The following is a 27709-nucleotide window of genomic DNA, read 5'->3' on the forward strand; positions in this document are numbered from 1 at the left end:
AAAACTGCTTTAGGTTAAAGATTTCAATAATAAATTAGATTAATTATGACTGATGTGAAAATCAAAGTAACATTCGTTATTCCTAAACATTGCAACGACGAAAATGACTGTTCTGAAGACATGCTCATTGCTTACACGGTAAGTGGTGTTCATAATTTTTGTTTATAGTCATTTGGTCAGAATATATGGGTTCACTGGTTTAAAGTTGATGTTTAAAGATTTTATTTTATTTTAATTAACAGTCTAGGTAATAAATGGATCTCTTAAGTTCTCTAAAAAACTACGTTTTCAGGTAAAACAACGTAGTAAATCTATTTACGGATATTTTTGAAAAATTCGATTTTAACTGTTTATTCTTCCTCAGGCATGTGAAAATCATCGTGGAGGAGGGTTACAAGCACAGTGGGCGCATGAGAAGTCGCTCACGTTTGACGAACCACCCTTGAAGAAGGATATTTTTGTGTTGTCAGAGTTTGATGGAGAGCTTTATGAGAAATTGAAAGCTACAAAGTGCCTGTATGTATTTTTACAAATATTTAATAACAATACACCGTGTTTTTTTTTGTTTTCCGTTAAATTTGTCACATTTTTATTTATTTATTTATTTAAGCTTTATTATTCTACAGAAAGATTTTTCTTTTCTTTTAATTTAGTTTTTATTATAGATTGTATTCTGTAGACCCTTTCTGGGTAAAAGCCTCCTCCAGCCGTTTCCATTTTATTTTATCTTTTGCCATGCTTTGCCATTCCTTGCCTGCAGTAGCCACAATGTCATCCTGCCACCTGGATAGTGGATGTCCTCTCTTTCTTGATCCCTGTGGTCCTTTCCACTTTGTAACCTTTCCTGTCCACCTGTCATCGTTTAGCCCATCTCCATTTCATGCTTTGAGCAAAGCGTAAGGCATCAGTTACTTGCGTCTTCTGTCTAATATCTGAGCATCTTATTCTGTCCTTTAACTTGATGCCTAAACAGCTTCTTTCCATTGCTCTTTGCATGGTCTGTATTTTATTTTTGGTTGACTGGTTTAGGGTCCATTATCAGGAACAACCTGTATAAAATTTTTAGTTAAATTTGCAAAAATGTTTTTTTCATTATTTTCATACATAATAAATAAATTTATTAGTGTGAGAGATCCTTAATAAATAATAAATAAATAAATAAATATTGGGGACACTTTACACAAATCAACTTAGCCCCAAACTAAGCAAAGCTTGTACTATGGGTGCTAAGCGACAATATACATTCTTAAATAGATAAATACATACTAATATTAGCGATAGGGATAGGGATAGCGATAGCGATAGCGATAGCGATAGTGATAGCGATAGCGATAGCGATAGCGATAGGGATAGGGATACGGATACGGATAATATGGGTATCGTTAGAGGGATACGGATAATCGGTCGGCGGTCTCTTACAATCAATGTGCTCTAAGACGATCGTTGTTTGCTTGCTTGAAGATTACGTTTGCGATAAGTATAAGCAAAATGTAAAAAATTGTAAGGGATAATAGAAAAAAGTACTTTTTACCCACCGATCATAGTGTCGAAATACGGGCTATGTGGGATGTTTATAAAGGTTTCCCCAGCATATATAGAATTACCTACGCTGTGGTCGATGTGTAATATTTCTACAATCATTGCAAGCAAAAGTATTATGTGCAATCGAAATAATCGCAGATAAATATACCTACAGAGAAACCTAAGGATCCAAATGAAAATCTTAATGAATACTTTTATTACGCGGGCGAAGCCGCGGGTAAAAGCTAGTACATACTTATATACATAGAAAACATCCATGACTCAGGAACAAATACCTGTGCTCATCACACAAATAAATGCCCTTACCGGGATTTGAACCCAGGACCACAGCTTATCACGCAGGGTCACTACCGACTGAGCCAGACCAGTCGTCAAGAATTACATTCAAGTTAGTGTCAAGTGATTGACGGCACATGTCAAAACAAATAACATTAGGAATTGGTAAAGGCTGTCACACACATGTTCAGTAATTATCTTTATTGTTTAATAACTCGATAACCATAAGAGTTACGACGCTAGTTAGTTCCTTAAAGAAATCAATTGTATTTGATCTAAAGCACCTGTCCTTAAAGTTAACGGAATTCAATAAAAACTCGGTGTATAGATTGCATTATGCATGATAAAAAATCTTTACATTAAAAATTTTGCTTAAATGAAAATCTCTAACCCTACGCCTCAGCCTCGAGAAGATTTCAGTCCCCCCTCAGTTGGGAGGGGGTATCCACTATGGGACCGGCAAGAAACTCGGCGGGCAACTTCTTTTCAAAACATTACATCTTATAATTAACATGCATTAAATAACAACATACAATTTAACATGCAAAAGTATTCATCAAAGAATATGAACAGACAAGGTACTCTATGGAAATCAATTTCAATAAATTATATTATTGCTTAATAATACGTCGTTCTTCTTCAGAGAAAACATATCAAATTGTCATAGAAGAAAAAGATAATATGAATCTCAATATCATTAAGTATGTAATTTACCTACACAACATAAAATATAAAATATTTGACGTGCTTTCTTATCTGAACTGTGTCCTCTATACATAATACAATTATTTTAATTGCTATTCGTTTTTTGTAGTTTCTGGTTCGGGCCATGCATGTTTGTCTGTCAAATAGTCCTCGACTCTGTAATAAGCCTTTAACATCAATGATTTTTTTAAGTAGTTCTTAAGAGCTGGGAGGGGTAATCTCAAAGCAGTGTCAGGTAACTTATTATAAAAATGAATGCATTGCCCAACAAATGACTTCTGTACTTTACGGACACGAAACTTCTTTATGGCAAGCTTATTTTTGTTTCTAGTGTTATAATTATGGATATCAGAATTCTTAGTGAAACAGTCTAAATTCTTAACAACATAAATTATACTATCATAAATGTATTGGGAAGCTACAGTTAAGATATTAATTTCTTTGAAGAGTTCTCTTACTGATTCACGTGTTCCTAAGTTGTAAATAGAACGAATGGCTCTCTTTTGTAATACAAAGATAGTCTGTATGTCAGCTGCTTTGCCCCAAACCAGAATACCGTATGACATTACACTGTGAAAATAACTATGATACACTAGGCGAGCTGTCTCAACATTAGTCAGTTGCCTGATTCTCCTAACGGCGTATGCGGCTGAACTTAATTTGCTTGCTAGTTTCTTTATATGAGGACTCCATTGTAGATTTTTGTCCAATGTTAAACCAAGAAACAGTGTTGTATCTACCATCTCTAAGCATTCATCATTCAAAAGTATTTTTGTATCGATTGGTTTAACATTCGGCAGAGAAAATCGAATACATTTGGTTTTCTTAGAATTAAGAAGTAAATTGTTGACAGTAAACCACTGCAGTACATCAGCTAACGTGCTATTAATTACATTGTAATCCGTAGATTTTCGGTCAACATTAAAAAGCAGTGATGTATCATCAGCAAAAAGTACTATTTCACAAAAGTTTTTCACTATACATGGCAAATCATTTATATAAACCAAAAACAGGAATGGACCTAAAATTGAGCCTTGTGGCACTCCTAATTGGACTACAGTCCCGCTAGAGCGAGTTTTGTTAACAACTACTGTTTGTGTTCTATTGCTAAGGTAAGAAGACATAAAGTTTAGGGCATTTATAGACAAACCATAGTGTTCTAATTTCAAAATGAGCGTTCCATGATCCACACAATCAAAGGCTTTTGAAAGATCACAAAATATGCCAATTGCATCACAAGAATTTTCCCAAAAATTATATATATGTTTAATGAGTACCGAAGCAGCATCGGTCGTGGAACGGCCCCTTGTGAAACCGAACTGTTTGCTTGTAAGTAATCTATGTCTGTTGAAGTGTCCCAGTAGATCATTTAACATTAGCTTCTCAAAGACTTTACTTAGTACAGGAAGTATTGATATGGGACGGAAATTGGTTATATCACTCGAATCACCCGATTTAAAAAGCGGTATGACTTTGCTACATTTCATAAGATCTGGAAAGGTGCATTGTGAAATTGAAATATTATATATTACGGCCAAGTAAGGTGCTATTATATCTATGACATGACTAATTACTTTAACTGATGTTCCCCATAAGTCTTCCGTTTTCTTTAAATTGAGTGACTTGAATGTTTTAACAATATTTACAGAGTCTACTTGACTAAATTCAAATGAATTATTACATTTCTTAACATTAGCACAAAGTAATGAATGGGCTTGAGCCGCAGAAGAATGTAAACATTTTGTGGTGTTAACGGCTATATTTGAGAAATAATCTTCGAATGCCGAGGCAACATCGCTGTTCGACACTATTTGTTGATTATCTGATACAATGTTGACTTGACAATCGCGTGATTTACATTTACCAGCTTCTTTATTTATAATACTCCAAGTTGTTTTCACTTTGTTGTCCGACACTTTCAATTTAGAACTAATAAAGTTTTTCTTGGCAGTTAAACACACTTTCTTGAAGATTCTTGAGTAGTTTCTTACATAGTCCAGGAATTCTGAATTCTTGTTCAGCTCTCTCTCACCATAAAGTTCATAAAGTCTTTTTCTACTTTTGTGAATACCTACAGTAGCCCATTCACTAAACTTTGTTTTAACTTTTGACCCACTAATAGATTTCACTTTGAAATTGTTATTAAATTGATTAAGAATTACATTGAAAACATCTTGATACAAATGATTACAGTCATAATGCGAAAATGGTATTATAGACAAACTATGTAGAATTTCATTTTTGAATGATTCCAAGCGAGATCCAGTAATGGGTCTATATGTTATTGTTTGTGGAGTATCATGAATAACGTTTAAGAAAGCTGCCCTTTGGCCGCTGTGATCGGAATGAAAACAGTTAAATAATTTCTTATCTATACATTCACAGTTACAAAAAATATTATCTAGGCATGTTGCACTAGTCACACCTACCCGGGTAGGTTCAAGAAATAAATTAAATAAATTAAATGATTTAAACAAACAGAACATTTTAACAGTATTACTAGATGACTCGAGCAAGTTAACATTAAAATCTCCACATACAATAACATGTTTTTGGCCCTTGCATACTAAATTCAGAACATTTTCCATTGTAGATTCAAATATGCTGAAGTCAGCTGATGGTGGTCTATAAACACATACAATAATATATCTGTCTAATTCAACACATGAAATTTCTATAGTTCTTTCTATGGAATATTTTACAACATCTTTGCGCTCTTTACACTTCATACAATTTTTAACAATAATAAGGGAGCCACCATGAGCAGCAGATTTTCTGGCAAAAAAACTAGCTAATTTAAAATTAACATAATCAAATAATTTAAAAGATGCTAACTGGCTCTGAATGGAAACAAACCTACTTTGCCTACTACCAAGTTCTAGTAACTTATGTTAATATACTACAAGACTAGTAACATTTTAGTTTATTGTGTAAAATTTATTTTTTTACAGATTGGTTGGTCCCCGATGCTTGTCCTGTTCTTTAACCGAGGGCAGGCCCATCCCTACAAAAGGCCATCCAGTGTACACAATAGCCATGCGTGGCTTGATTGTGACTCTCAGCGGGCTTTCCAAGGAGGCTAAGGTACTCATTTTGTATTAAACATAATTATCTGTTGTTTTTGATGACTGCCGGCATCAAAGCCCAATAGAAATGCAGTCTGGCTCTGTCGCTCCAATACTCAAGAGCGATAGAGATAGATAGCTACTAAACAGATATTATCGTGAGTGTTTGTGCATTTGGCTACATACCCTGGTCTGGCCTAGCAGGTAGTGACTCTGCCTGCTAAGCTGAAGTCCTGGGTTTGAGTCCCGTAAGGGATTTGTGTGATAAGCAAAGGTAGTTGTTCCTGGATGTTTTCTATCTATACAAATAAGTTAAGGCAGGGGCGGCTCACTCCGCGATTCTATCGCCACGCTACAAGTACATCCTGGCGGCCGGCGCGTTCTCACGGAATGGACATTCGCACTTTCTATTGTTACTTTACGTCGCGAGGTTTTTGTAAGCGATGTCCGCGTGTGAAATGCTAATAATATTTAGTTTAATAGACATATTGAATAAACTAAATACCATAGGACATTATTACACAGATCTACTACTGATTAAGTCCCACAGAAAAGTTCAATACAGTATATATACCTAGAAAGTACCCAAGACTTTAATATAATAGAATAACATTTTATGTAAGTATTAATTCGTATGAATCCATTGGTAACCCTATCACTGGACGCCGCACACGTGCGGCTCGTTTCTTTGTAAGAATTTTGTAGGTATTTAAAAGGCGGCATTTCGTGAACATCAAAGCAGTGGGCCTTCTGTACTTGTACTATTATATATTCTGTGGTTAAGGGCTGTTAAGTGCGTTAAGCTTAATTTACTGTAGTAATATATTGTCTTAACTATATTTTGTATAGTTCTCAGTGAGAGCGTCTTAGGAGGTAGGTGCACATCTTTTGAATTGTAATTTTGTTTGTGCTTACTTTTGTTATTTCTCCAATAAAGAAAATAAAAATGAAATTTTGTATTTTATGTAGGTACATATATCGTTTCTGTGGGACTCGGTCAATCTGAGTTTTAAACGATTCACGGATATTGTGTGGGATATAGACCATGATTACCTTTTTGATTTTGTATTTTGATTTTTATGATGCAGTTGCATGGATCATGAATCATGATCAGTTTCCCGTGATCATGATGCATGCAACTGCAAATATCGGGACCTCAATAAAAATCAAAAAGGTAATTACATTCATATAATATCAGTCGATTTGTGTAAAAATGTCGTATAGTATTTATTTTTCTGTGACTGATAGTCATATGTAGCATACTCCATCATATCTAATATTCTATCCTCTTTGATATAATATTATTATTTGCAGACGAATTTAAAGCAGAAGATAGAATGGATGGGCGGCACATACAGTGCCGTCTTATCCTCGGAGTCAACACATTTGATTGCCACCAGTGTGTTCTCAGACAAATACATAGTAAGTTAACATTATACCATAGTTACCATACTAGCTTATGCTAGCTCGCTGACGTTAGAAAGAGACAAAAAGTAATCGCTTATGTCACTCTCCATCCCTTCAACTATCTCGGCTTAAAAAATCACGTCAATTCGTCGCTCCGTTTTGACGTGAAAGACGAAGAAACAAACAGACACACACACTTTCCCATTTATAATATTAGTTTGGACGAAACATGATAGATCTGCAACCAGAAGCTGCAACGAGTCCCGAGTCCGGAGCATCGCTTATAATGAAACATTAGAACAATGCGTTGCCATGGTTACCAAAGCCAAACAATATGTTAACTATTGTAACGTATTTGTTGCCATGGTTACCAAAGCCAAACAATACGTTAACTCTTGCAACTTGTTTGTTTAGCTTTAGTAACCATGGTAACGCATTGTTATAACGTTACTGGGTGGGTGCCAGGGAGCCGGCGACTTTTCATGATCTATGCAGGAATCTGTAAGTGACGAATAACAGTACGAGCGTAGAAAAATAATGAAAGAGCTTGACCTGTCCCTTTTCTTCCCTCCAGAAGTTCATTAATAGTATTTTTTGAGTCGAGACTCCTTCGTTTTCTGCTGCGTTCATTGGCGACGCGTCGAATCGCATTCAAATGTATGATAACTCGATTCAACTCGGCTCGATTCGTCTTAGTGGCCAGGCTTCAAAGAACCATACCATAGACAGTTTTATTTTCATGTTTGCACTCAAACTGCATATTCAAAATGGTAGGCGGTCCACTAGATAACTAAGATGACTGAAAGTAGGTATTTGTTGATTTATAATTTTCTTTCAAAATAAGTGCTTGGTCGTAGAAAAAGTATTGTATGCAACGGTGTTTAACTGAGTCAAAAAATGCTCGTGGCGTCTTTATTAACAATTTTCGGCTTTGCCTCAAATTGTTACCCACGCCACTCACCTTTTTTGACCTCTTTTAACCACCAGTTGCATCTTCTTCTTCTTCTTCCTCCTACCCTTATCCCACGTTATGTAGGGTCGGTACAACACGTCTTCCTCTTCCATTCTCCTCTATCTTTCGTCATCTCAACACTCACATCTTTCTTCCTCATATCCTCTTTCACACAATCCATCCAGCGTTGTTTGGGTTTACCCCTCCCTCTCCATCCATCAACCTTCATCTCCAACATTCTTTTGCCTATATGACATTCATCCCTCCTCATTACATGACCGAACCACGCCAACCTGCCACTCCTCATCTTTTCCGTTATAGGCGCAACTTTCAAACTTCCCTAATATACTCATTCCAGATCCGATCCATTCTGGTCACTCCACACATCCATCTCAACATTCTCATTTCCGCTACGTGCACTCTCCTTTCATCCTCCACCTTTGTCGCCCAGCATTCAGATCCATACAATACAACAGGCCTCACAATCGTCTTGTAGATTTTCCCCTTAAGTTTAAGGGGCATCCGTCGATCGCATGTTGTCCCTGAGACCTGTCGCCATTTCATCCATCCCGCATTTATACTATTTTTCACGTCACGGTCGATGCTTCCGTCATTTTGGAATAATGACCCAAGGTACCGGAAGTCGGAGCAGACTGGTAGGTATACACCATCTAAGGCAATAGGGGAAAAACTGGATAGACCACCGAAATCGCAGAACATATGTTCAGTTTTGGTTCTACTTATTTTCAGTCCCACACTTTCCAGTCTTTCTTGCCATTTTCCCAGTCTGCTCTGGACCTCAAGTGCATTTTCCCCAACAAGAACAATGTCATCGGCGAACAACATACACCAGGGTGCTTCCTCCTGTATGTCCGATGTCAGAGCATCCATAACCAGGAGGAACAAATAAGGACTTAAAGCCGACCCCTGGTGTAGACCTACCGCCACATTGAACTTGTCGGTGACTCCAGCTTCAGACCTGACGTGAGTACTAGCTCTATCATACATCGCCTGAACAAGCCGCACATACTTCTCTGGCACTCCCTTCTCTCTCATACACCACCACAGAACCTTACGAGGAACTCTATCGTATGCCTTTTCCAGATCCACGAACACCATGTGCAAGTTCTTTTTTGCTTTTCTGTATTTATTTTTCTGTATTTATTTTCTGTATTTGCATAAAATACTATTATTCAACAGGCGTTTAAAGGAGGTCAAAAAAGACGAGTGGCGTGGGTAACAATTTGAGGCGAAGCCGAAAATTGTTATTAAGACTCCACAAGTATTTTTTGACTTAGTTAAACACCGTTGCATATAATAGTTTTTCTACGACCATGCACTTAGTTCTTAATTGTTTTCTTGAATAACTTTCGTGAAATTCACCTGTATTTTGACAAAGCCTTTCCGCGCACGCGCGCAGTATCGTTATATCGTTATAACAATGCGTTGCCATGGGTACAGAGCCAAACAATGCGATTTCAGTTTTTTCGATACTGGCTTTGGGGAATAGACTTTTATGTAGGGTTTTAAAGATCTATGCACGACCCTGTAAATGACGAATAACAGTTCGGGAGTAGAAAAAAACATTTTAAAATCATCTAATATAATTTCCACTTTCAGAAAGCAGCCGAGCGTGGAATCCCAGTAATGAAAGACACCTGGGTCACTGCCGTCTGGGACACCTCACTAAAGCAAGACATCAACGGAGCCTCGCCAGAGTTCAACACACACCGCTTGCCTCCATTCGCCAACTTGCAGATCACAACTTCGGGCTTGAACAGTAACGATAAGAAGTTGATCATGAAACTGGTTAATGCCAACGGTGGAGATTTTTCAAGAGTGTTTTTGAGTCAGACGACTGATGTTCTAGTTTTGACCAAGTAAGTTTACACCCATCTTAAAGGCCGGCAATGCACCTCCAACACCTCTGGTGTTTCGGGTGTCCATGGGCGGCGGTGATCGCTTACCATCAGGCGACCTGTCTGCTCGTTTGCCTCCTATCCCATAAAAAAAAAAACTATAAGTAAAGAGAATCGAGTATATAGAGAATTACTGTCAAAGTCAACTCAAAGGGAATTGGGCGGGGCATGTTGCCAGGAAGAGTGATGGCATGTGGACCAAAACGTTGACCGGATGGTGGCCGCTATCGGATGTAAGAAGCGCCTGGCATTCGTTGGCTCGTTGAGTGGACGACATTCGAAAAACTGCGGGGCACTTCTGGATGAGATTAGCCCAGGACCGGGATAAGTGGCGTACACGAAAGGAGGCGTATGCTCAGCAGTGGGCAATTAATGGCTGATATGATGATGATGATGATGGCTGTCAAAGTGTAATAATGTGATAAAGTCTTAAAGAAAACGTAAAACCATCTAGGGAAATGTATGGTCGTCTAGATGGCGCTGCACCTTTTATTGATTTTCGACTATCTGGCGCTAATTAATATTTTACAATTTTTACACACATAAAATTAGCAGTATGGGCGAAATTATTAAAACGGAGGTTCAAAAGTTTTAAGCCTGTATCGAGATATGGCAGTCTATGCACTGTGGCTATACATTTTACTTTGACAGTAACTGTCTCTTTGCTTTGGCGAACAACAATTAATCCTCTGATTTTAGAATTACGAACTTAATCTCACCCAAATATGTTTTAGAGACTCGACATCAAGTGAAAAATACAAAGCTGCCATAGAGTTTGGCAAAGTCTGCGTTACACCGCACTGGGTAAAGGATTCAGCTGCATTGGGATTTGCTCTCCCAGTGTCGAGGTACAAAGTTACCTCTACAACTACATCGTCGCCGGTTAGGGATGGACCTGTACCTGATATGAGTAAGTTATTCTGTCTCTGTCATCTTTCTCTTCACTCCTCACAAGAGAAGAGGCCCCGCACTGTGGGGCTTCGCTCTCCCAGTGTCGAGGTACAAAGTGACCTGTACACATCCTCGCGGGTTGGGATGGACCTGTACCTGATATGAGTAAGTTATTCTGTCTCTGTCATCTTTCTCTTTCACTCCTCACTAGAGACGAGGCCCCGCAAATGCGGGGTTTCGTTCTCAGTGTCGAGGTACAAAGTTACCTCTACCACCACTTCCTCGTCGGTTAGGGACGGATCTGTACCAGATATGAGTGAGTTATTCTCTCTTTCTTGATGTGTATCTTTCTCCTTCACTCCTCACAAGAGACGAGGCCCGCCTTGGTATTATGGGGACCTAGGCAGGAGATGATTAAAACGCCGATATCAGTAGAATAATGAACATTTATTTTAATAACTTATCGCTATATATACAATTTTCATATTAAGGAAAAACAACAAAATAGGTAGTCATAATTTGATTAATCTAAGTTAGTTAGACTCTCACTAAACATTCTGTATACATATAACATGTAAAATGGTGCAATAAAGAATATTTACTTACTTACTTACTTACTTTACCCTAAGAATTAGGAACTTGCGAACACTAGCGCGATGGCATATCATCTATCTCGCTCTTATGGTGAATATACAAATGGGTAGTTGGCAAAACTGCGTTTTCGGATTACCCGTCTGCATCGACTCTCGGCAGCAAGAGTGCCACATCCGATCTTCCGTCTCACTCCAACGGCAACGTAAATATGCGCGCGGCGCCTGCGCGCGCTTCAGTTGTCTCCGGCCGCCGATGCGAACGCATGTCCCATAGTATCTTTCGATTGCTCGGGTATCAATATTGGCATGTGCGGTTAAACAACAACTTTGCCCCCTTGTAAAACAAATAACTATTTATTACAGGTCTAAATCTTACAAGGATAACTAAGGAAGGCAAACCGAGCAACTTCGTGGACGAGAGCAAAATGGCCGACTCTATGATGCTATCAGGGACCGCTAAGGTAAGATAGCATGATTTTATGCTTTCTGTAATCCGGAATATTATATATTTTTTCCCCTCAGGGATCATCCACATATTACGTCACACCAAATTTCAGGTTTTTGGACCCCTCCCCCCCTATGTCACGCTTTTTTGTATCCCTTTAACAGGGATTGTCACATTTAGTATGACCCCTCCCCCCCCCCTTACACTGTGACGTAATATATGGATGACGCCTCACTAGCTCGGAAACACGTGTTTTGTCTCTTAATATCAGCTGGTAAAAACGCATTTTATCCACTAGTGGGTAAAGTAATTTGACCTTGAATAAAGTCAAATTAACTGCTTTAAAATTGATAAAAGTGGGTTAATCTAGCGATGAAGATGTTTTACCACCTGTGGAACTACTGGAAGCAGTGATAAACGCGTTTTTAGGGTTCCTTAGTCAACTAGGAACCCTTATAGTTTCGCCATGTCTGTCTGTCCGTCCGTCCGTCCGCGGATAATCTCAGTAACCGTAAGCACTAGAAAGCTGAAATTTGGTACCAATATGTATATCAATCACGCCAACAAAGTGCAAAAATAAAAAATGGAAAAATATGTGTTATTAGAGTACCCCCCCCTACATGTAAAGTGGGGGATGATATTTTTTTCATTCCAACCCCAACGTGTGATATATTGTTGGATAGGTATTTAAAAATTAATAAGGGTTTACTAAAATCGTTTTTTGATAATATTAATATTTTCGGAAATAATCGCTCCTAAAGGAAAAAAAAGTGCGTCCCCCCCCCTCTAACTTTTGAACCATATGTTTAAAAAATATGAAAAAAATCACAAAAGTAGAACTTTATAAAGACTTTCTAGGAAAATTGTTTTGAACTTCATAGGTTCAGTAGTTTTTGAGAAAAATACGAAAAACTACGGAACCCTACACTGAGCGTGGCCCGACACGCTCTTGGCCGGTTTTTTGCGTTGTACTTTCCTCGCTATAATGAGGGGAAAAGTTTTGTGTTACACACGAGTGCAAATGTATTTTACTTCTCGTGTGTTGAAAAACTCGCAAGCTCAGGATTCTATTCTCGAACCAACTTCAACTATAGAATCTTCAACTACAGAATCCTTTTGCTTGCTCGTTTTTCAAATCCACACTCGGCGTTAAAATACAACTTTGCACTCTTGTATAACAAATAACTATTAACCCCCGACGCAAAAACGACTAAGTTTGACGTGTCTGTCCAGTCTGTCTATCTTTGTGTCTGTCTGTCTGTGGCATCGTAGCTCCGATGATTTTTATCGGATCGAATTAGATTTTTTTTTGTCTGAAAGCTGAATTAGTCGGGAGTGTTCTTAGCCATGTTGCATGAAAATCGGTCCACTATGTCGCGGTCAGGGTTTTTTTTTTTCAAAATTTTAATTTTGTGGTTAGGCTATTTATCTTCACTCGTTTCGAATTTCCTGTTTCTCGCACTTGTATCGTAATGTGCTCATTACCTTTATTTTAGTTTCAGGATTCCAAAAGAGTTTCCGGTGGCGATGAAATCCAGAAAGCATTCGAAGCTTTCGATGTTGCTGCCATCAAAAAGGCTGGTCCTATTTTTGATGGATTTTGCGTAAGTAGACTTTTTCTAGTTTTACTTACACGCCTGTATTCCCAACGGGGTACGCAGAGCACATGACACTGGAAGTGTCAGTGTCAGTTTTGGTAAAGGGGTTGAAAGAAAACTGTTTTTCTACTTTTGTCATGTGCTCTGCGTACCACGTTTCATCACATCCGAACCTTGGGCCAGCTTAGCGGGTACTAATGTGACCCTACCTGCTAAGCCGCTGGCCCAGGGTTCGGATCACGGTAAAGGCAATTTGTGTGATGAAATAGATATTTGATGCTGAGTTGAGTGAAGAAAAAAACGTACATACCTCAGTACCATACAGAAAAAGGTATGGTGGCCTAGCCTAGCATTACACCTTTGGGGTACACTCAGCTAGATGGCGATAAAATAATATTTGACATTTTAACACATCAAGTTAAGAATAGTGTCCAAATTGTCAAAACTGAGGTTCAAAAGTTTATCTCAAAAGTAGCATCTACTATTGTCCCGGATTTGTAAGTTCACATTTTTAACCCCCGACGCAAAAACGACGGGGTGTTATAAGTTTGACGTGTCTGACTGTCTGTCTGTCCGTCTGTATGTCTGTGTGTGTGTCTGTCTGTGGCATCGTAGCTCCCGAACGGATGAACCGATTTCGATTTCGTTTTTTTGCTTGAAAGCTGAGTTAGTCGGGAGTGTTCTTAGCCATGTTTTATGAAAATCGGGCCACTATGTCGCGGTCGGGGGTTTTTTCAAAATATTAATTTTATGGTTATTTAAAAGCCCGTTTCAAGATGTGGTTGATCCTATCCGTGACCCGTCTAACAAAAGGCAGAATAGCTGGCCACATAATAACATGGACAATGACAAATGGAAATAGCATGGACAGTCAAGCGCTGGCCTGCTATTCTGCCTTTTTAACCCCCGACGCAAAAACGAAGGGGTGTTATAAGTTTGACGTGTCTGTCTGTCTGTCTGTCTGTTTGTCTGTGGCGTCGTAGCTCCCGAACGGATGAACTGATTTAGATTTAGTTTTTTTGTCTGAAAGCTGAGTTAGTCGGGAGTGTTCTTAGCCATGTTTCATGAAAATCGGTCCACTAGGTCGCGGTCGGGGGTTTTTTCAAAATTTTAATTAGGTTATGTTAGAGGGGTCACGGCCACATTTTGTGGTTATTTATTAATTGTTTATAACAAATACAGATTTGGGTGAGCGGTCTGGAGGGGATGCCTCGCGAGCGCGCTTGGGCGTGCGTTTCTAAAGCGGGGGGCACAAGGTAAGACGATATTTTCCAAAGAAACGTGAGAAATAATAGTTTTATTTATTTAAATTTTTTTTTTCGGAACACCAACAGCTACAAATAACATTATGATAATTTAAATAATAACACAAAGCCAATTACAGGTATTCACAGATAGAATTTGAATGGACAATATACACGGTGTTTCCGGTATCACTCAAAACCTCAGACACCCCAACTGATTTTTATTTTTTTAAACTCATCTAGAGTATTCATCTTTTAATCTGATCATTACTTTTTTTTTAATTGAATTTTTAATTTTCTGTACAGCTCTACTTGACTTTTAGCTCTACACTCAATAAAATAATTGCTAACTACCATCATAAACCATAAGACTATTTATTTGTGTACGTTACTGCAACGACATAAGGTTTACCAATAGACAGCTAAGATGTCACTGTAAAACACTTTAAAGCTTTGTCACAGTAAACTTCAAATTGGACAGGTAATCGCAGTAAGCACAAATAAACTCAATATTCAAAATGACAAGGTTGTAATTAGGTACGAGTTCAATTTGTTATGACTTATGATAAACATTAAGATTTAACTGACAAACAACGTCAAACTAGTAGCGGAAAAAATAATCGTCCAAGTAACCGGCCAGTATTAATACCCCTAAATACTGAAAAAAGGTAAACAACCTCTAGCAATGCGATATACACAATGTTGTATTACGAGTACAATAGAATGGGCACGTAAAAAATAACTAATAATACTAATTTAAATAAAAATATTACCCCCATCAAGATATAGCTCAATCGATTCTACTCTCGATTCTGAACAAACTGTTTTCAGGTTTTTAGTGTTAAGTGAAACACGGTGTATAAAATGTACACGCAAATTCGCACATAGCTATTGTGAAGTATGACATTAAAGAAAGGAAAAAAAAAACTATGGCACAAATCTCGAAATATGCTACTCAAGGCTTAAGAGGGGGTCGTACGAAATCCTCGAAAAGTGCATTCGGCGTTTAACAAATGCTGCTCACATTTCTAAATTAAATGAAATAAAATAAATGTAGTTATTATCTTAAAGAGTGTGTCTACAACTTTTGACTATTCACAATCTCCAATTATTAACGGTGTAATAACTAAACCCACACAAAGTTGACCTAAAATGAGAAAAACGTATGTCGCCGTTTAGTAAACTTTGTTAAAAAATTCAATACTTTAGTTATAACATTAAGTGATTCTAAAAGCCAGATAAATGGACTACAGGTTTTGAGGTTTTTTATATTTTTCCTCTCAAAGGCAACAAAGAAATTTTACCTTAAATTTAAACTATCGTAAAATTTCCATACATTCGCCATTGCTGTCAGAATTCTCCTTTCGATTAGACGCCCTGAGCGGCTCATCGGAGGCAGACGTGTCGCCGGTCGCTCCGCGTTGACGTTTAAATTTGACAAATATTTTGACAGAAAATAGTGTACGTACACGAAAAACCATACCAGTGTAAAACTGTGCTCAAAATAAATAGGGTAAATCAATAATGTCAGGTGGAGATCCAATCTCATTTAAAGTTTAAAGGTGCATGGCTTGTGCATAAAAAATAAATAAAAATATATCACATTATTAAAGAAAATAACGAACACAACCGAATGAGTATAAATGATTTCATTCTAGTTCGGTTAAATTGAAAAAAGTTTCATGTTTTCTTTTACTCATCGGAATACATTTTCATTACGCTGGTATTAACAGTACGTCATTTTAAAAATATATATGACAGCACCTACGTCAAATTTTGTCAACCAAACTTCACAGGTTGTATGTAAACAATTACAATTTAATTTATTCATACATATATTCAGATACTTATTAATTGATTCTTACTTAGAAAAGAAAAAAGGGGAATGCGAGCGGGTATAGGTTTAGTGCTTCTAGTTCAAATTTAATTGTATATATAAAAAAATGTCTCAATTTCATTAAAGATTTACTCTGTGCATACCACGAACACGTAACCGTAAGTTGAAAACAATAATAATTATAAAGTACCAGCGGACCGCAAGGCGGTATGGGAGAGCAAGCAGCTACACGTACGGGCGGTTCTACAAGGCCCTCACGGGACCCGATGTAGACCTGCTCGCATCGGTGAACTGGTTACGATTCGGGGACCTCTTCGGAGAAACCGAGGGTTTTGCCTGTGCAATTGCCGACGAAGTTATGATGACGAACAACTACCGGAAATATATCCTGAAGGACGGTACGGTCGACATTTGTCGGGCATGCCGCCGTCCCGGAGAGTCACTCAGGCATATCATCTCCGGTTGTTCTCATCTAGCTAACGGTGAGTACTTGCACAGGCATAATCTCGTAGCCAGGATCATTCACCAGCAGCTTGCTCTTCAATACGGTCTTGTGGACCGCGAAGTACCGTACTACAAGTACATACCTGCGCCAGTTCTCGAAAATGGTCGTGCCACGCTCTATTGGGATCGATCTATTATCACTGACAGGACTATTGTAGCCAATAAGCCTGACATTGTCATAATAGATCGATCGCAACGCCCCATGATGAGAATCTCGTGAAAGCCGAGAAGGACAAGTCCAGTAAGTACCTAGACTTGGCTTACGAGATAACCGCCATGTGGGATGTTGATTCGACGATCATTGTCCCGATAGTCGTTTCAGCGAACGGTCTCATAGCGAAGAGTCTCGACCAACATCTAGAGAGACTCTCGCTAGGTGGTTGGATCAAGGGTCAGATGCAGAAAGCGGTGATCTTGGACACGGCGCGGATAGTCCGACGGTTCCTCTCTCTGCAGCCCTAACCACCGGCAGCTTGGGCCCTGCCCCGCTGCTGGCGGCACCCTAGGTTAGGTTTTTTATAATGTGTTTATATATTTTGTATTGTTTTGTAAGTGGTTTTGTATTTTACTTTTATAATCATATTATAAAATAGCCTAGCCTGAGATTTAAAATGAATAAAGAGAATTATAAAGTACCTAAATATATATTTAGAAAGTTAACGCTCGTTTTGAATGGCACTTCTCCACTCAACTAGACTAGACGAAATATTCATGGAACAGTCACCAGCATATATGACTATGAACGGCCGTGCAAAAATATCTAATTTTCTATAGGGGACCATAAGTATATGACGACATATTCCCGGCGTAAATTTGTGATGCTCCGTGACCGGCAAAAACATCGTCTCTCTTTCTAGCGTCTCGCGAGCGTAGCGTCGGGCCAACTGTATGGAAAAAGACGCCGCGTAGGCGCGGCTTAGCCATACAGTTGGCCCGACGCTACGATTGCTAGACGGCAGATGTGGGGAGTGTCCTTATCCGCAGAAATATCTGATCGGGTAACTTAAAAATATTTGATTCCTTATAAATAAAAATCTAAATTACACTCTCACTCGCATAAATATCTATCCATTGTTAAAGCAAATATATATCTTACGGGCTAGAAATCATTAATATGTAATTAAAGTGCAATAACAAACCCTACCTTAGTTGCCTTAGAGCGGTAAATTGTATGAGGTGATTTGACATCAGACTCACGAAACACGTGCAGTATTGTCAGTGCATATGTCTGTCTCATCTGTTGTTAAACTATGACAAGTAAACTTATTACAAATCTGATATCAGAAGCCTTTTTACAAGCTTTTATTCAACTTGCCTTGTTAGTATATCTTAGTTTGGGCCAAAACGTAGAAGCTAAATTTGACCCGCTTTCCGATTTGCGATTGAGCTGAAATTTTGCACACTTATGTAAATCACGTGACAATGCAATATTCTGGTATCATGGAGGTGATCTGATGATGGAGCAGAAAGGTGGTCAGAGGAACTCTGTTATGAAACGTCGTATCCCCATTGAGTAAGGGGTATTTAGAAACATCTCGGAGAGCAATAGATGATTTTTGAAAGAAAGGTACAGTCGGCTAAGGTAAAGCCTGTGCCAAAAATGATTTTTTTGCAAAAAAACTTATTATAAATTGGGAGGTGAATTTTTATATTATCTCTACATATCTTTAAGAAGAAAAACCGGCCAAGAGCGCATCGGACCACGGTCAGTGTAGGGTTCCGTTCCGTAGTTTCCGACATTTTACATATTGACAATTTAATAAATACCGTAATTTGGGGTGAATAGGGTTCCCGGGGTATATAATGCTATTATATTTAAATAATATATTTTATGATTTATGTAAATATAATATATTTACAGACATGAAAATGTCTGTCAAAGTAGGCATTCAAATTTATTGGATTTTTTACTCATTTTAACTTCAATTTTGTGTGAAATTTTGCTAAGAATTTGTTCATTATCCTTTTGAATGTAGTGTATACCTACACTTCTAAAGTTTATGTTTAACAGAAAACCATAAGACATATTTTCATTTTTATAATGGTTTTCATGAAGAAAGCGATGCAACTGTGTTGGGGAACTTTTACGGGATGAACAAATATCCGCGGCCTGAGGGGTGAATAGGATCAATAATGGGGGAAACGGGTCGCAAAGGGGTGAATAGGTTTACGAAGGGGGTGATTAGGGTCGGAAGAGGGGTGAATTGGGATGTGTAGTCAATGGTTGTCAAATTGTATAAAAGATATATAACTTACCTAAAGTGATGTTTTTATGAATGACCTCTCTGTATATGGACGCAATTTATACGTCAATGTATTGCTTCGTAGTTAGACTAGATACAATAAATTAACATTTAGAAATGTTAATCACACTTCTGTCAACCACAAGTCAACGTTTCTACTTAAGTCCACAAAAATCACCCATGGTTGCTATAATATAAACGGATTACTTTAAAATAAAAATCATAAGTATGAAACTATACATCTAGGGAAGAAATAAAATTATTTTATTGAATAATTTTTGATTTGTTATTTTCAAGTTTATATAAATTCTCAATTCGCTCAAAGGTTGGAAGAGATCCCTTATAGGTATAAGTTCGCCTTTGTACACCATAACTACATATACTGTATTTTTATGTCCTAACTTGTCTTATGTACAATAAAGTGTTCACATACATACAAACATAAATTGAAATAGATATCATACACGAAAGAAAAAACGACAAGGCCCACTGGTGGCCGAGCCGGGAATCGAACCCGGGTCTTCAGCTTACGCAGCTAACGTCATTACCGCTAGGCCACCCGCCCGCCGTGTGGTACCCGACGAAATTTCTCTAGTGTATGTTATCTCTGATAGGCACATTTTGACCACCTCGTATATGAATCTTTAAGGCCCTTTTGCACCAACCACTTAACTCAGGGTTAGTGGGCTGTCAACTGTCAAATTCCATGTAAAATGGTGGGTTAACCCTCAGGTTAACCCTCCATATTCGTTGGTGCAAGTGGCACTTAGAGGATTAGGGTATAGCGAGAGAGATGGCGGGTTCGATTCCCGGCTCAGCCACCAGGAGGCCTTGTCGTTCTTACTTTCGTGCGTGATATCTATTTCAATGCATAAGTATGAAAACGGTTATGACTTTATTTTCAAGTAAGTAATTTTTGCTGATAAACTTTTTTTTCGGCATTCAATTTTGTAAGGTATGCTCCCAGCCGAAGATCAGCGCTGATGAAGAGGCACCAAAGAAAACACGTCCGTTCCATACAAGATTTATTAGCAGAGAGCGAAAATATAACCTACCCACAATCAATCGGCGCCTAATTACTAAACTACCCACATTTGTCACAAAATTATTTCAAAAATACTTAAGTCATTATCAGTTTGCCGTTAATATTTGTGGGATATTAAATTGGACCAGGAGTGATATTTAAAAAAAACTATACATTTATAACCTTTTGAATTTTGGAATTCAGTTAAAAAATCCGGCCAAATGAGAATCTATTTTCGCACAATTGTAAAACTAAATTATTTTTATATTAAAGGAAAAAATGGAAAAATTTACGCTTCCGGCGGGACTTGAACCCGCATCATTTGCAATCCGTGCAAGGCTCTTAACCAATTGAGCTACGGAAGCCACGCCAAGACGTGTGTACATAAGGAAAGGCATGGAAAAATTTGCGATGTCCGGCGTGGCTTCCGTAGCTCAATTGGTTAAGAGCCTTGCACGGATTGCAAATGATGCGGGTTCAAGTCCCGCCGGAAGCGTAAATTTTTCCATTTTTTCCTTTAATATAAAAATGTTTAGAATCGTTAGCAGACGTTTCTGCTTGTTAAAAATAAAACTAAATTATCTTTACTAGTTACCTCCAAAATACTAAATGAAATGACATCTATTGCGACTTAAGTAGTTTGCATAAATTAGTAACCCAATTCACCTAGAGATGGCGCTGTACTTTGGGCTACTTAGTACATCGTTTTCTGAAGATTTTGGATTCATGGGGTCGGAACGGGTATGAACTAACTTAATTTGTGATGAATAGGGCCAAAACCGACTTTTGAACGTCGATAGCAGTTTTTTTATATGTGCCATGCTAATTTTTTACACAAAAAATCTTCCAGCGGTGTGAACTTCGGGTTGTCTTTGAAATATTTTCGTCGTTTTATTTAGTAATTTTCGCTCACCCTAACGTTGGGGTGAATAGGGTCGGGAAGGGGGTGAATAGAGAAAAGTGCTAAGGTTGATTTTTTTGGATTACGAACAAAACCTGACCTGTCACGAGCATATTATGTTTATTTTATCAAAAAATAAGGAACTAATATGTTATGAGTAGTCGGTAATGTATTAATAAAATAAATTTATCTAAATCTAGACATATGATAACCCTAAACCAACCTTTATAGTTATATGGTGCTCTGACGCAGTGAACAAGTAAGTATGGTCGTGGGCAGTGCGGATAACGTGTCAAAATATAAGCATAGTTTGTTGCTATTTTTCATGTTTAAATAACTTCTTAACTAACGTAGTGGGTCTTAGAACAAATTAAATTATTCTCATTTGAAAATATTTTAATTTGTATTTTTAAGTAGTAACACTACTATTATACTATAAACATTAAATAAATGTCATATACGTATGTTAACGGAGTACGCTGGTTCGATTCCAGCTCGGAACACTTGGAGGCCTTGGTCACTTTTTCTTTGTATATGACATTTATTTAATGTTTAACGTAGTGGGTATTAAAGTAAAAGGTTCTCAGTGAATATTAGCTTGCCAGACATGTGTTTAGCTATACCATTGTATTGAGTGTTGTATCATAAAGTCAAACTAGGCATTTATTACTAATTATTTACTATGTGGGGTGCCTTTGATCACTTGCATGGGGTAACATTGACCATAATGACACATAGTTGATTATTGTCTGATTATGTCACGGTACTTGTTGAGACTGATAATTTGATCTCTTCTTGTGATAAATATTGAAACAATTGCAAATAAAGGTGGTTTTTCGAAGATGGTAATTTTTATTTTTAATCAAAGTAACCCCAAAATAGCGTTAAAGAGTTGTAATATTTGACTCTGCGAACCGTTTTTTATCTTTTCTTGAGATAAAATACTTTTGTAAGGGATTACATTCGATTACCATTAAAAAAATACATAGGGTTTCAAAGTAACCCCAATGTCAGTTTAAGTTTGATAACATCGTTTTTTTTTTGCGTACATTATTTTGTTACCTTTCTAGATTTTTAGCAGGAGAAGACTAAAAAAGTTGATGGTCCCATTTTTTTCTTTCTTTGTTACGTTACATTGACCAATTATGGAATTTATACTTCTCTAACTTCTACATTTAATGGGTAAAAATACCCATTAAAAATACCCATTAAATGTAGAAGCTAGAGAAGTTTAAATTCCCAAATTGGTCAATGTAACCCCAGTTTACGGCAGACACCGTTAACCTTTTCTAATAATTCTCTTTTTATTTGAAAGAAAAATCGTTACGATACTAAAATATGCAATCTGAGATAAAAATGCTTTTCATATAGTTACAAACTTAGTTCAGAATTTTTTTCTGTAAAACTTTTATAAATTGTTCTACCTATCAAGTTCAAAATAATTTTCCTAGAAAGTCTTAATAAAGTTCTGCTTTTGAGATTTTTTCATATTTGAGAAAACAGCCCTTATTGCCTGAAATACGGCGACATTGATATTTGCTTTTTCGTATTTTGATGGTATTTTGACTGCACTGTTGTATTTTTTGCCATGCTAATTTGAACCTTATCTCTGAGCGATGTTTTTTTAATTTTCAGTCACGTCACAGATATTTATGACATAACATCTAGGTATTTAGCCATTTAAAAGAAACTACAAGTGGCTTTACAGACGTGGCGACTGCAACTGGTACAGGGCCTAAGCCATAATTTAAAATTATATTGTGATTTTTATATGTATTTGTGTTTTATTTAATGCTAAGTATGAGTTTCAACATTTTCAACTCAAGAAACTGAAATTAAGAGAAGAGACTAGGAAATTGGGTAAGATCAAGAGTCTGATGCAGATAGCGATGGCGGTATTGGATATGATAAGATATGCGTCGATATTCCCTGTCTTCCTTTGGGTCTCTGACTTGACTGCTGCTAGCTGTACTCTATTCATTAGGTTTTTATTTTATACACATGCTTTATTTTTGTATAAACTAAATGATAAAAAAACCTAACGACCAAAAAGAATAAAGAAAATATCTGATAGTCTTTAATACAACCCGCATATACGTAATGCACAGCTCAGGCCTCTGAAGACCTGCAGGGCAATCATGGTCGCGCGATAAATGATAAAACATCGGGCCGTCCCTATCGCACTTACAAATAAAGCGATAGGGCTGATGTTTTATCATTTAGCACGCGACCATAATTGTTTGCCTGGAGGTATCGGCCTTCACACACGTCTTTGAAAAATGTTTGCGGGGATAGGCGGGCTGACGATTTTTAATCTAAGTATAGAAAAGTAACGCAAAATGAAGTGCAAAGTAATTTGAAATACACCTAGGTAAACAATCAACTGAGTAAGGAACGTTATCTACATATTTAGGTAAATTAAAGTCACATGAGACATGGACAGAGAAGGAAAGCTAGATGACGCGTATTTTTTCTCTGTCTTCTTGTATGCTACCTTTTTTACAGTTTTAATTTCTCAAAGGAGGTCAGTAGTTGACTACAAACTCAAAATAAAACTCTTGAAAAAAATTAAGGGTCACTGACCTTTCACAGTAAATTGAGGTAGTGTGAGTGAAGGGTGTTTGTGTGTGTAATGGGGTAATTTGACAGATTCTGAAAATTCTCCCTGCTCTACCCCCTCTTAACTAAAACTAACAAAACTATTACTACTTACAACAATTTTCCACAAAGCACCCGGGCAAATCGAAAACCTGTTATTTGTTAGTTTTGCAGTACATTAGGTGCTTTTTTCCGCACTAGTGCGTCAACTGGTGCATTACTTGTCATGTCGAAAATTTAAAGAGCCATGTGTACTTTATAGTTTATTAGAATCCATACTAATGGAAATTCATACAAATGGAAAGTGTGTGTCTGTTTGTTTGTCCGTCTTTCACGGCAAAGCGGAGCGACAAATTGACGTATTTTTTTAACCCCCGACGCAAAAACGACGGGGTGTTATAAGTTTGACGTGTCTGTCTGTGTCTGTGTGTGGCATCGTAGCTCTCGAACGGATGAACTGATTTAGATTTTTTTTTTGTCCTTAAGCTGAGATAGTCGGGAGTGTTCTTATGTTGATGTTTCATGAAAAGCGGTCTACTATGTTGCGGTCTAAATTTTAATTTTGTGGTTAGGTTATACCATAAATTAAATATAACAAGATCATACCATCCCATACATTAAAATGCGACCGCCTACGAACGCGCTTATAGTCCACCACACATAGATGGCGCCACAAAAAAAATGCCTTGTCGCCACCGATTATTTGTAGATCGGCATTAAGTGTCAATTCCGAGCCGTAAATCTATGTCAAAAGTGACACTTAACGCCATCTACAAGTATAATCGAAAGCTATAAGATATTTTTTTTGTGGCGCCATCTATGTGTGGTGGAGTGTAAGCGCGGTCTTAGGCGGTCGCATTTTAATGTATGGGATGGTATGATCTTGTTATATTTAATTTATGGTTATACACTAACCCCATTATTCATAAACGTACTCTATAGTTATCAAGCCGATAAAGTTCGTTTGTCCCTTTCCGACGTATTGGTGTAATAGAAAAGGACAAAAGAACTTTATCGCCTTGATAACTTTAGAGTACGTTTATGAATAAGGGGTTACTCGTGTGTTTAGGTACGACGGGCCGAACTCGCGCGTGACTCACGCGGTGTCGTGCGGCACAGCGGCGGCGGCGGCGGCGGCGCGCTGCCCGCCGTGCCGCTGCTGTCCCCGCTGTGGCTCCTGCGCAGCGTGGAGGCCGGCAGAGTGTTGGACGAGGCCGAGGTAAACACGCATATAACTCCGTATAAATTCAATAAAAACAATACATACATACAATCACGCCTGTATCCCATGAAGGGGTAGGCGGAGCACATGAAACTACTAAGTTTAAAAGCCACTTTTGGCAAATAAGGGGTTGAAAGAAAACGAAATTGTGACATTGTAGTGACAGGTTGCCAGCCTCTCGCCTGCGCCACAATTTAACCCATATCCCACAGTCGCCTTCTACGACACCCACGGGAAGAAAGGGGGTGGTGAATTTCTTAACCCGTCACCACACGGGCAATAAAAAAAAAATATTATAGAGCATTCTTAAACAGATTGACTGAGTCCCGCGGTAAGCTCAAGAAGGCTAGTGTTGTGGGTACTCAGACAACGATATACATAATATATAAATACTTATATACATAGAAAACATCCATGACTCAGGAACATATATCTGTGCTCATCACACAAATAAATGCCCTTACCGAGATTCGAACCCGGGACCGCGGCTTAGGTACTGGTCCCACCGCGAGCTAGTAAGCTATCAGCTATCGGCTATAAAAACGAACAAAAGATAATCACTCCCGTGCAAATAAAAGAGACACGGCGATGTTTATAGTTACTCGCCCAGCGGTGAGCTATCACTAGAGCTAGCTAGCTCGCGGTGGGACCAGTGCCTTAGCAGGCAGGGTCACTACTAACTACGCCAAATTGTCAGCTAAAGTCTTCTTTCAATTTGTAGAGGTTAATGATGTTCATAACTATTCCAAATTTCAAACCATACCATCAAGAGCTTAACACATATCAAGTTAATATGGGCCTGAAATTTTGAATTTAATTGAACTGAATTCATGTCTGACATTACTTTTTTGCGTCGAAATCTTATGATTAACTTATTTCCAGTTTCTCATTAATCCGGAACCAGCCACACCGCGCAAGACTAAACAGCCCCCCGTAGCAGCGGCATCCCCTATGAGCAAACGGAGTTTGCAACTCCTACTACCCCCTCCGGAACCTGTAGTAGAAGAACAACCGCAACGGGACCATATAGTGGATCATTACTTAAGCCGTGAGTAAAAAAAAAACAATGTTATATTTGGAACATTTGATTTCAACCAAAGAGGATCGAGTTTTACAGAGAGTTACTGTCAAAATAAAATGTAAAATCACACATTGCTGACTGCCGTCTCTACAGGCTTGAAACTTTTAAACCTCAATTTTGTCAATTTTTCCCATATTCTTAGCTTGATATGTCTTAAAATGTCACATATTAATATTAGAGCCATCTAGCTGAGCGTCCCCCAAAAGTGTAACGCCATCTAGGCCACCGTACCTTTTTCTGTATGGTTCTGAGGTACGTTTTTTCTTAGACTTTATCTGTCTACACGGTGTTTCCGGTATCACTCAAAACCTCAGACACCCCAACTGATTTTTATTTTTTTAAACTCATCTAGAGTATTCATCTTTTAATCTGATCGTTACTTTTTTTTAAATTGAATTTTTAATTTTCTGTACAGCTCTACTTGACTTTTAGCTCTACACTCAATAAAATAATTGCTAACTACCATCATAAACCATAAGACTATTTATTTGTGTACGTTACTGCAACGACATAAGGTTTACCAATAGACAGCTAAGATGTCACTGTAAAACACTTTAAAGCTTTGTCACAGTAAACTTCAAATTGGACAGGTAATCGCAGTAAGCAAATAAACTCAATATTCAAAATGACAAGGTTGTAATTAGGTAAGAGTTCAATTTGTTATGACTTATGATAAACATTAAGATTAAACTGACAAACAACGTCAAACTAGTAGCGGAAAAAAATAATAATCCAAGTAACCGGCCAGTATTAATACCCCTAAATACTGAAAAAAGGTAAACAACCTCTAGCAATGCGATATACACAATGTTGTATTACGAGTACAATAGAATGGGCACGTAAAAAATAACTAATAATACTAATTTAAATAAAAATATTACCCCCATCAAGATATAGCTCAATCGATTCTACTTACGATTCTGAACAAAGTGTTTTCAGGTTTTTAGTGTTAAGTGAAACACGGTGTATAGGGAGTTACATATGTCTTTGGTTTCAACTATAACGTCGGTACCTACCAGTAAAACCCCTAAAATGGAGCCAAATATTAGTGTGGATATGCAATTAAATCGTTAGCTATCATTTAAGTGGCCAGACACACTTCTCCTTATGCTACACTTACCCGTATTGACCTTATGTCAAAAGTGCCTGTTCCGATGTTGAGAGTGATTTGACAGCTTTGAATATCAATAGCGATCGTACAACATCAAATATTAAATAAATAAATATTATAAGACATTCTTACATGGATTGACTGAGTCCCACGGTAAGCTCAAGAAGGCTTGTGTTGCAGGTACTCAGACAACAATATATATAATATATAAATACTTATATACACAGAAAACACCCATTACTCAGGCACAAATATCTGTGCTCATCACACAAATAAATGCCCTTACCGGGTTTAGAACCCGGGACCGCGGCGTAGCAGGCAGGGTCACTACGCGCTAGGTCAGACCGGTCGTCAAAATATTAATTCGCTTATTCTCTTTTCAGAACATCTCTCACAGCAACAGCCAGCCGAAACGAGTAAATCACCGGAACCCGCGGCAAAGAAAGAATCTTCTAGAAACGACGATGACACCGCCGTTTCGGAGTTTACGCAGTCGGATAATATATTTAAAGGTTTGTTAAAAAAAACCGGCCAAGAGCGTGTCGGGCCAC

The 27709-nt window shown here is 37.9% G+C and overlaps 1 protein-coding gene across 2 annotated transcripts; it reads left to right on the forward strand.

Moving 5' to 3' along the window:
* LOC125240303 (DNA topoisomerase 2-binding protein 1-A-like) lies at positions 1–27670 on the forward strand. Of its 2 annotated transcripts, XM_048148176.1 has the most exons (12): positions 1–138; positions 365–516; positions 5475–5607; positions 6903–7010; positions 9568–9827; positions 10601–10776; positions 11714–11811; positions 13292–13399; positions 14576–14649; positions 24814–24963; positions 25849–26014; positions 27542–27670. In XM_048148176.1, the coding sequence occupies exons 1-11, from the start codon at positions 46–48 to the stop codon at positions 25901–25903; spliced, it is 1407 nt and encodes a 468-aa protein (XP_048004133.1). In that variant the 5' UTR covers positions 1–45; the 3' UTR covers positions 25904–26014; positions 27542–27670. The 2 variants fall into 2 exon arrangements, with proteins under 2 accessions (XP_048004133.1, XP_048004135.1); XM_048148178.1 differs by lacking the exon at positions 24814–24963.
* The last annotated feature ends 39 nt before the right edge of the window (positions 27671–27709 follow it).

Source organism: Leguminivora glycinivorella, chromosome 27 (assembly GCF_023078275.1).
Source record: "Leguminivora glycinivorella isolate SPB_JAAS2020 chromosome 27, LegGlyc_1.1, whole genome shotgun sequence".
In the NCBI taxonomy this organism is placed as follows: domain Eukaryota; kingdom Metazoa; phylum Arthropoda; class Insecta; order Lepidoptera; family Tortricidae; genus Leguminivora; species Leguminivora glycinivorella.